At 43.9% G+C, this 11,021-nt stretch overlaps 1 protein-coding gene across 3 annotated transcripts in view; it reads left to right on the forward strand.

Moving 5' to 3' along the window:
• The window catches only part of UGCG (UDP-glucose ceramide glucosyltransferase), a 44,198-nt gene extending 40,416 nt beyond the window's left edge, over positions 1-3,782 (forward strand). Inside the window, exons 9-10 of one of the 3 annotated variants that reach the window (XR_008428475.1) lie at positions 1,417-1,702; positions 2,107-3,782. Coding sequence is in view for 1 of the 3 variants with exons in the window: in XM_053931549.1 (XP_053787524.1) it covers positions 1,417-1,524 (108 nt within the window). In the remaining 2 variants the exon portion in view is untranslated. Of the gene's footprint in view, positions 1-1,416 lie in introns of all 3 variants that reach the window. The other 2 variants (XR_008428476.1, XM_053931549.1) reach the window with 2 other exon arrangements.
• Positions 3,783-11,021: the final 7,239 nt, after the last annotated feature.

Here is an 11,021-nt window from a genome sequence, read left to right on the forward strand (position 1 = left end):
CCTGTTGTCTCTGCATTACAGACCTCTCAAAGGCTGCCTTATTTTGGCTTCCCATGAATTGAGGCATTCAGCTTGCCCTCCTGCAGATGATTTGCAGGGAGGATAGGGACAACTTGTCACTGTTGGGCCATTGGCTGAATGGGAAGGGAGCTCCAGCTGGAGCAGGCAGGTTTGGACTTTCCCCATGTTTGGGAATGTCTGCAGCCACGGACTTTATTTGAGATGAGAATGTTAACTTTATGGTATGGTGATGACTGAACCGTGAAAGGTCTCTGCTGATGCTGTGGGACTGAAATGTCTAAAAGCAGATAGTGTGTCTAGTAGGGAGAAGGCAGATGTTGGAAGGAGTGTAGTTCTGTGAGTACTACACTGGTGATATGAACTAGGAACCCTCTTACTAGAGCTTAAAATCTCAGGTTTAAAATGGTGTGTTTCAGACATCCTCCTGCAGTGATAAGTGCATGTGAACGTGGAGCATATCTTGTCTGTATGCAGACTGACACAAACAATGAGCTCATCACAGTGCGTCAGGAATGCACTAGCTCTGGTTGGAGTCAACAGTCATATTTGGCATTCATATTTTTATGTGTGTACATAAAAACAATCTTTCTGCAGCCAGAATATAACTGCATAATATTTTCGTGCTTTGCCTTTCGAACAGATTGCTTTTGTATGCAGCAGGTGATGACTAAAGAGATTATTTTGTTTAGTTTAAAAACATAGCTGAAATGAACATCAGAAGTAAAATTTGGCATTTCCAGCTCTCTGTCCAGTGATTAACAGAGAATCTGGTGCAATTCTGCCTCAGGCAGTACGTTACTGTCGAACAGTGGACTCATTCTTTATGAACATATGAAGTCATAAGCCAAATCTATACAGCAGGAAGGACTGCACTTGCCCACACAGTCTGTCTCAAGGATGGTTTTTCTGGGGACACAGCAAAGTAGCCTGTGGCCACCAGTTGACTTATGCCAGGAGGCCATGTACCCAACTGGGTTTTCAATGTCAAAATGCCACAGGTATCCAGAGGAAATTGCCCTTGAAGTCCTTCAAATGGGTGGTGATAGCTGTTTTGCAGGATCACAGAAGCCAGGTTTCTAGCCACAAAATTATGCTATTTTGCATTGCATGAGCAGGTAGCATTTCCTGCTGTTGTTTCAAACCTAAACACAGATTATATCCTAAAGGAAAATATTGAAGAGAATAAGGGAGCCCTTTTTATTAAAGATTGTTTCCTCCTCCAAAATCCAGTAGATTTCCCTCTAAAAAAACCCCATGGACTTTGTCTCATTTATAATTCCTAACATCATGGGGTATTTTTCCCCTTGTAGGCTGTGAAATGTTTTGAGCTTCTCAGTCCCCAGGAAGCTGATGTTGTCATAAATAGGCTGGACATAGTTTTCTTTGTTTTTCTAGGTGGGAGATGGAAAGTGTCTGAAGGGACTGAAACTCTCCTGTATCAGTGCTCTACTGCTTTCATCTGGTTTGCACTGCAGCCACTTCAGATGTCTGCTGAACCTGTGAGAGCCATTTGCTCCCATTGCAATACTGCAATTAGTGGATAAATGTGTTTCCTCCTGTCAAGGGAATTTTACCATCTCCTCCCTGCTGTTAGCAATGTGTGAAAATCAGAGAGCACTAAAGGGCATCTAAGTTCCAGGCTGGAGAGCCTTATCTCCATGTACGACAGTGTGCAGATGGTGTAAGTCTGATACACTGATGCTTGGCAGTTGCTTTTTGGGAAGTGGTTCCTGTCAAGGTGATAATAAAAGGGGGGGAAAATGGTATTTGCTTAGCATTTATTTAGAGAAAAAGACATTGTTTGAAAAGTCTTGCTGTAGTATTCCTGTGAAAAAACAGCCCTTGTTACACATCTCGTAAAACTTGATCCAATTTTCTGGGCTGTTCTCCATACTTAGCTAAAACCTGTTTTGCAGGGAGGAAGGTGCGTCACTACCCACTTGAGTTTGATCAGATTGACACAAACGTCCATATTCCTTTATGTGCCCAGCTGATAGATCCTTAAGGATTTTTTCCTGTATGGTATGCTTAAGTCTTTTTGTGATGAGCTCACTTTGTTTAGTTATGATCTCTTGTGTTCTTTAGAAGTACTTTACAGATATCCACAAGTCCACAGGCAACAAATCAGAAGACACTACTCTAAGAAAACTTTGTGTGACAAAGAAATTTCTGCTTCCAGCCAAAGAGTGTCTGTGCTACCACAAGGATCTCCTCAGTAAAAATGGGTATTGGATTGTCAGTAGAAGATTGGTAATCACTGCTGCTTCAAATAGCAACAAACAGCACACTATAAGCATTTTTGCAGCACAGGAACTTTTTGCCCCCCAGTCCATTCAAGACTGGATGTGTAAGGTCTGGTTGCTCAGGTCGGGGTCCAGGTGGGTTTTGAGCATGCAGACAAAAAACTCTCTGGCCATCCTGTGCATCCACTCTCACAGCAAAAGTGTTTCAGAAATTTCAAAAGCAATCTGTGTTTCAGTTTGTGCCCATTGTCTCTCATCCTGGCACTGTGCACCACTGAGAAAAAAGCCTGTCTCCTTCTCCTTCACCCTCATCAGGTATTTGTACATGCAGATAAGATGCTCTCGAGCTTTCTCTTCTTCACACTGAGCAGTCCTAGCTTTCTCAGCTTCTCCTCATATGTCAGATTCTTCAAATCCTTCATTATGCTTGTGGCATTCTTATGGATTTGCTTGAGTTGTGACCTCAGCAGTGCGGAGTAGTGGAAAGGATCCCATTCCCCAACCAGCTGTCATCACTCCTTTCTGTGCAGCCCAAGACACCATTTGCCTTCTCTGTGGAAAGGGCACACTGCTGGCTAAAGTTCCACTTGGTGTCCACCCAGACCTTCATATCCTTTTCTACCAAGCTGCTTTCCAGATTGTCAGCCCCCGGGCTCTACCTGTTCCCTTCTTGGGTTCAGGATTTTAAACTCCTCCCTGCTGAACTTCATGTTGTTCCTGTTGGGCCATTTCTCCAGCCAGACCATGTCCCTCTGGATGACAGCATGACCTCCTGGCTGTCACAAGTACATCAGCATGGTGTAAAAAGGGAGCATGAATCTGAAATTATTTTACTTCAGTATAAATATGGAAAAAAATGTATTAGTCTAAACCAAAAGCAAAATATATCCTCCTCAGTCTTAAATGGAAACAATGTAAATGGATTACTGATGGTAATCACTGGCTGTGACTACTGGCTGCATCACTAATTCCTGAAATAGCTGGATGAAAAAAGAGAATAAATTATTTTTGTTAATCCTTGGTATATATGGCACAGACTCTGAGTGCCTTCATTGCATATTGGATATGAGTCATCTTGTCTGGGTGAGGGAATCAACATCTTGTCCTTCACAATAACCATTCCTCTTTGCCCAATGCCTCCAGTCCCTGTGCTTGGTTTCCCCTTCACCTGCCCAATGTTTCCAAGGCCAGTATCTTACTTATAGGTTTCCTATTGCTGTTTCCTCTACCTCTAGGTTTGCTCTCTCTGCTCTTCCTTTCCATTTCTTCCCTCCCAGTCACATATGGGTATGGGCTTCCGCTCCCTGTCCAACCACATGTCCATGCAATTGAGGTGCATTTCCTTTTCTCTGGGCCTGGTGCAGAGCCTGACATGGTTCTCTCCACCTTTGCTCTTCTCCTTTGCTAGGAGGTACCAGTTCACACAGAAGCCAACCATGTTGATGTTGCTGATGTGCACCCTCCTGGAGGACTTGCATGTGGCACAAACCTGCTCCCCACCAGAGGACATGCAGAGGCAGCCATGTTCCTTGATGGTCACCATTCTGCTGACCACCAGTCAGTCTGTCCCACCTAGGGGGATGGTAAACAGTGGGAATGGGCAGCAATTGTGGTGGGTGTAGCATGGCTTTCTGCTGAGCTTAGGCTGCCTCCAGCCTCTGTGCTCATTGAACCCATTGCTGAAAACCTAGTAAGTATGGTCAGGGACTGCTGGAATGGAGTCCTGGATGCTCCGGAGATGCTTTAAATCAGTGATGGAGACAAGATGGAGAATAAAACAAAGGTTTGTCTTCTGTGTTGTGTTTTTGCCTGGCTCTCCTGGCACCCAGAAATATGGTGCAAGGAGATGCAGTATGTTCAGCACCTGTGCCCCTGCGAAGTGCAACTCTTGTGACTTAGGTCAGGGACAGACTGACTGGTGGTCAGGTGGGACAGACTGACTGGTGGTCAGCAGAATGGTGACCATCAAGGAACATGGCTGCCTCTGCATGTCCTCTGGTGGGGAGCAGGTTTGTGCCACATGCAAGTCCTCCAGGAGGGTGCACATCAGCAACATCAACATGGTTGGCTTCTGTGTGAACTGGTACCTCCTAGCAAAGGAGAAGAGCAAAGGTGGAGAGAACATGCTGGTTGTCCTGTGGCCATTGGCTCTTGAGCTTAACAAGGCACTGCAAATTGTAAGCCTTGAAGCACATCCTTCACAGCAGAAATTCGAGCATCTGCCACCATCCAGGCATAGGTACATTTGGGCACAGGCCATGGAGTCACGTAGTTACTGAATGCCCCTCCATTGTGTTGGCTGCAGGGACTGATAAACCCTTTGCAAGTCTGTTTCAGCAAACTAAATCCAGTTTAAAGGAAGGGAAGGAGTTAGGTTTGGGAGTTTTGGGGTTGATTTTTCTGTTTGTGTATTTATTTGTTGCTTTAAAGTTGGAAGACCTCAGTTAAGGGTCTGGTGGCTGGCAGAAGGAAGTCACTGCAGCGATCAACACCAGTATAAGCTGCAGTAGGCTCACACCCTCAAACAGCAATGTCTTTAATGGCTTAGCACAGATTTCAGTGCACATGCTGGGCTTTGCATGTTGGGTTAAGTGATTTAGATTTTATGACTGGCCATTAAAGCAGCAGCTTAGTCATAAAATGTATTAAGCTGTGAAAATTTGAGTTGCATATTGGATTAGTTTTAGCTTTAAGCTAGCTAAGCAACATTAACCCTCTGCATATTCCATTGATACACAATATATACACTTTCAAATTAAATATATTTACTTTCATATTAATAATTAGTTTGTATTCTTTAGCGGGATATATTTCAAATAAATTTAAATAAACATAAGATGTGATTGCTGTACCATAGTTTTTGCTTGTAAATATATATTAAAAAAAAGAAAATGTGGTCTTGATTAATTTCTTCCCTTTTATTTTCTATTAAAGATATAACATTTTATGTTAGTAAATGAAAAAATTGTAGATTTCCATGCTTATCTGAGTGCTGTCTGGGTGTGTTTGTATTCCTACTTGCTAAAAAGACCTTTTGCTCAAACACAGTATTCTTTCAATTGGGTACCAGATATTAAAAAAATATAAACAAACCAGTTTTTAGCTTTGAATTTTTGAAGGTGATGCATCCTTTTCCTGAGAAGCTTTATTTTTTATCTGGCAGCTACAGGGTTGGATTCCTCATTGTCTTCATTTGTTCCAGTGTGAAAGAGAGGGAAAAAGTATAAAATGCTGCCATTTTAAAATCTAGTACCTTCCACCCTCTATATTCTGGTTTGACTGACATGATGGTTTATAAGGCAGTGGATATGTTCTTTTTGTGTCTTGTTTGAATGGCTGTAGTGGTATTTGCAGCAATGTTACTTGGAATTAGTCTTTTTTGGCTATTACTGCTTTTTTCCTAACTGATATCTTATCGAGACTTGACTTTCTAGGGTGTCTTCTTTTGCAAATGTGTCCTCTAGATTTACATCACCCCGTGTATGTACCTTAGACTTGCTCTCTCAGGCAATGTTCCCTGTTCAGGAAAGAGCACAAAATTTTGTGTCTGTCCTGACGAAGTAATGCATATAAAGTAACTTATGCAGTCATCCCTGGGACAAACAGCAGTGAGAAAACCTTGCTGTGGTATTTGCTGTGTACCTGTGGAGGTGGCAGCACCCTGCAAGAGCAGGGACCAGGCTCAGGACCTTGAGGTTTTGTTGGTGTCTAAGTAAATACTGTGAAGACCCAGAGCCCCTGCTGTGCATGATCACAACCCATGAACTTCCTCCTAATCTCCAATCTCAGAACCATAATCTGAGCCAATGCAGACTGAAGGTGAGTGCTTTTAACTCATGCCATGTACTAAGCTGTTCTTCTAGGCTGTTTTTAATATTATTTTTATTCTGTGTATTTAGCCATGATCACCTGTGAAAGGGATTTTGAATTAGCTTTTGGACTAGATGTACTTTGTAGATAGCACTGTTCTCTTGCTTATTTCTTGCATTGCTTCTCTGGTGGTTGAACAACTCTTATGATGTAAGCTTTTTGGAAAGCTTGCTCTAGTATCACTGCATGCTGTTTTACTCATTAGCAGCCCTTTCCCCATTCAGCCAGGGGCACAGCTCTGGTGCTGTGTATGTGCTTTTGCTCCACTTTTGGGAAGTGGAGCCTGTGGGACATGTGGTTACAGCTATTGTCACTGTAGTTCTGGGGGCAAGGGAGTTGCTGAGCAGGTGATAGTGTATTTTGGGCAGCCCAGGGCAAACAGCCATTCCTCAGGTGTCCTGCTTCCATGTTAACTAACTACATGTAAACCTTGAGCAATCTAAAAATGAGAACTCATGGCTACAGTAATCAGTAATTGGCTGTAATCAGTGCCAATTATACTGGGCCAGAGGGAGGTCTGAGGACACCTTCAGCTGATTTTGAGTTACTCATCCTTCCCAACTTCCTCTGCTAGGAGATGGCTGTCCCAGAGTGTGTTTCCTTCTGATGCCAACAGACAGCCTTGACTCAGCACCAGGATCAGGCCTCTGCTGGGTAAATAACTCTTTCACTTAGTGCAGCTCTCTGGACCACTTCTAACTGAGCCAGGATGGACAGAACAACATTATACACAGCTGCAAGCTTCCTACTTTGGCAGCCAGGACGCCTCTGTGGGCAGAAGCTGGGGGAACAAGCTTTAAGGCAAATTCAGAGAAAGACAAGGAGGGCAGATGGAGACTGTTTTCTAACTCCTAAAAATGTGTGTTCCTCTTTGTCGTGGGGACAGGACATTTTCATGCTCATTATCCCAATCGTGGTTTCTGTTCCCTGTCCTCAGTTTGTTTTGTCTTCCTTCCCCCCCCCGGCTGGCTGCTGGCTTGCTGCTTAGCTTGCTTGCTGCTTTTGCTTGCTGCTGGCTGCATGCTTTGCTGGCTCTGCTTTCCTCTCTTTTTTCTCTGCTTTTCGCTGGCTTGCTTTTTTGCCATTTTTTTTTCCCTTTTTCCCGGTTTCCGTTGTTCCCCCCCCCCCCCCCCCCGAAGACATCGGACCTACTCTGGGCAGGAGCTCCCCCGGGGTCTGCGAAAGAAGCTGCGTACCCTCTGCGGCGAAGAGAGATACAGCTCAACCCCCTTGGACTGGTGAAAACATCTGTGGTCATCTTGGGCTATTTCTCTTGTGCTGGGGAGTGTTTTTTGTTGTGCCTTAATAAACAAGTTTTTTCCACTTCCCCTCTGAAGGAATTCCTCCCGAACCCGGTGGTGGGGGGGGGGAGGTTGCGGAGGGTTTGGTTTCCTATAGGGGGCTCCTTTGGAGGTGTTTTCCCCTAATTTGTCCAAGACCACGACACTCTTCCCCTTCCTGTGTCTGGGAGGAAGTAATTTGGAAGGATATTCTTATGAGTCCTTGTTCAACCCTGCTGGATCAGGGCTGCTGTGCTTCCTGCAAAGGGAAGGAGAGTTAAGTGGCTCCTTGCAGCATCCCTCTCCGTCAGTGAGGCCACTGAAAACAAGTAGTTGACATAAACAATTTTCCCTCATGGCACTGCACAGGTTGAGACTCTGCTGTGGTCCATGGAGTGGATTTTGCTACTGTGTTATGCTGGAGGAGGCAGAAGTGGCAGAGTTGGCACAATCACCATGTGCAGCTGGTGCTGGTGGTAAAAGAGGTGCTGCCAGCCCTGTTGTGTCCTTTGGAACCAGTGTCAAGGTTGTATAATTAGGCTTCCATTTCTCCAAGGAACTGATGCTGCTGAAGTCTCTTTGCTACCCAAGAGGTGCCAATTCAGTACCAGGTCCCCACAGCCTGTGCAGCACCAGCACTCTGAGGTGCATCATGAGGTCCTACATGTCCCTGCAGGGTCCAAGCATCACCTCAGGATATATGGGGCAGCCTGCAAGAGGTGTGGGCAACACTTGTGAGATGAGTTGTTGCCTAAAAATTTTGCTGAATTTGGAGTTCAGACAGAGCCAACTGTCTTGTATTTACACAGAGGGCAGGACTCTGGGGGTAAAGGTTGGGAGCAACTAGTATCCTTTCATCAGAGAGTACCCTGTTCCTTATTCTGTGTGCACAGCTACTTTATGGCTAACTCTGATCATCTGGGGACATGAAACAGGGACCTCTGCAGCCTTCATAGCTACCAGTGGTGCTGCACTGCCCAGAGTCCCATTTGTGGTGCAGCATGCTCCCAAAAACAGGTACCCACTCTCCAGACACCTTGGTGAATGGGCCTCTCCCACCAAGGGGAGTAAATCTGTTGGTGACTCTTATGAAAGCTCCCTTTACTTTTTCATGGTCTTGGAAGTCTCTGCTGTGAGGCTAGGTGGGAAAAAGCAGCAACCACTACTCACAGAAAATGCTGCTGTGGCATTGCACAGCAGTGCTGGTTATTCAATTGGCACATGCTGAATACCATAGAGGTCTGTTTTTCTTGTTCTTTTTTTTTTTTTTTTTCCCCACAAATGATGAAGGTAATGCAGTTTCCAGAATGTGGGGCTTTCTGAAGCATACTGAACAGTTATTCTTGTAGCAGTAATCCAAGACTTGTCAGTGCTGCCACTTAGGAGAAGCACATGAAAAACCTCCTCTGCCCAGCTGCTCTTGTTGTGTACACATTACTCATCCCCTCGCCATCTGGATAGGAAATAGCAATACTTAGCAGCTTAATCCAACCCACTGCCAGATAACGCATCTGTTTTGTGCAAGTCCAGTCCCTCTAAAGCTCAGTATGTCTCCAGAGAAATGACAAGAACTTGTAAATCCCTCATGCTGGAGAGAAGGTTCACACTTCTCTGGAGCTGCTGACCAATTTGCAAGTTTCCTCAGCAATTTTAGACTTGCATTTTGGAGCATGAAAACTGTTTGCAAATGCCAGAGAAAATAGCAAATTATCAGCACCAGGAGAGACAGTGTTTAACCACAGACTGGATCTTAGGTGTAGCTGTGTGAAGCAAATATTTCCCATGTATGTTCTCCCAAGATACCAATGGGACTGGCACCTGGAGGGCAGCATCCCAGGAAACTGCTGATTATCAGAAGAGGGTTAAGGACCAGTAAACTCACATGCACAGGTTCTAACAATAGGTTTTACAACCCCCACAACAGTCAGCCAGGACAAACAGGCTAATATTTGCTCAATATCAGAGCTTTCTAATGTAACAGTAGACTGTTTGAGCTGCAAAGCAAGGCAAAATGGTTAAGCTCAGGTCCCCTCCATTGTAAGGCCTGATAAAGGAGTGGGAGGTTAGATTTGTGATTCCAGTATAAAGTAAAATATTTCTCTAAGCAGTAAGCCTGACTGATGTCTACTGGTGCAAGTCTGTGGTTGATCATCACTGTTGCCTGTTGAATTTTTGTTTCACCAGCAGCACTGATTGATTTCACCTTGCTGAATAGAACAGAAAAAAAAATAAGAGAGAAAAGCAGTAAGATAGACTTCCTGAGAAAAGAAGCAGCCTGCACAGGCATATCTTTAGTGCTATTTGTTTTGAAACTGTCCTTGGCCTCTTTCTACCACAGCTTTACAGTGTGATGAGTCATAAATTAAAGCTTTGTGCAAGGAATAAAAGTAGTAAATGTGTGGAATATGCAGGCATGGAAGCTACCTGCAGCATGATTCCTCAAGCTGAGATAATTTTGGAAAGAAATTGTTTCAAATAAATGTTTCTACTTATGCACTGAAAAAAAAAAAGGGCAGAAAGGAAAGAGGAAAAAAAAAAAAAAGAAAACTTCTAAATCCTGGAAACTTCTGCATGAAATCAGGCAAAAAACTTCAGATTGCAGCCCAAAAGGAAACTCTTACATACTGGTGCATAACAATGACCTGGGACAGGCCAGTGGAACAAGGCCTAACAATTCTGTGTGATAGAGGGGCCTTTCATTATAAAAACTCCTTGAGAGAGGTCATGTGCCAAGCCATAATATTTCTGGCTGTGGTTGTACTGTGGATTTTGTTCATCATTTACTATCAGAAAAACCCGGGCACATTGCAAGCAGACCTTGGAACATCTTGCTCCTATGTCTTCCACACTCTACCACGATAGTGACATTGTTGGCAGTTTTAGCTGTCACCATGTGAAAACCGGGCCTTGAGTTTGTGCTGCAAATGGTGACGGAAGGGTCATTTTCTCTTGATGCCCCACCCTGGACAAGACCACTTCAGACAGACACAACTAAGCTCCTTCAAACAGCCTAGTTTTTGTTTGCAGTAAGGCCTCTGTGTCATCAAATGAGCTGTATGGGGACAGGCTGCCAGCCTGTCTTTTATGCGTCAGCACATCTTTGCAAACTGCTTTCATATATTCATGTGTCATAGCTTGCTTGTGGGAAATGGCTATGGAAAAAACTCTAGCTGGTACAGTTTTCCAATGGTGCAACCATCGTAATATTGGTGACCTGAGAACCCTTAGTATAGAAATGGAATATTAGTATTTTTATCCTGCGTGTCAAATCACAGTTGTGTTTTTGCAGGTTTGTAAGAGAGGAAATACTTTAGCCTCCTTGCAGTTTTTCTTCCCAAGATTTCTTCCTGTGAAATAATGAGCATGCATAAAAATCAATGCAGTAAGTAATTTAACAAATGTTTTCACTTTAAAAGAGAAACAAAAGTGTATCTATTTTGGAGTGGAGTTGGAGCTGCTATTTTCTAGAAGTCCTGAAATTTCCAATTTTCCTCACCTCCCTTCAAAAGTCCAAGTAAAGACAAAGCACCAAAGGAAAACTTTCTGGCTCTGAGGAGTTATCAAAGTGTATCTGGAAAGGTCTAGATATAATTTTGACTAAACAAAG

Source organism: Vidua chalybeata, chromosome Z (genome assembly GCF_026979565.1).
Source record: "Vidua chalybeata isolate OUT-0048 chromosome Z, bVidCha1 merged haplotype, whole genome shotgun sequence".
Classification (NCBI taxonomy): Eukaryota; Metazoa; Chordata; class Aves; order Passeriformes; family Viduidae; genus Vidua; species Vidua chalybeata.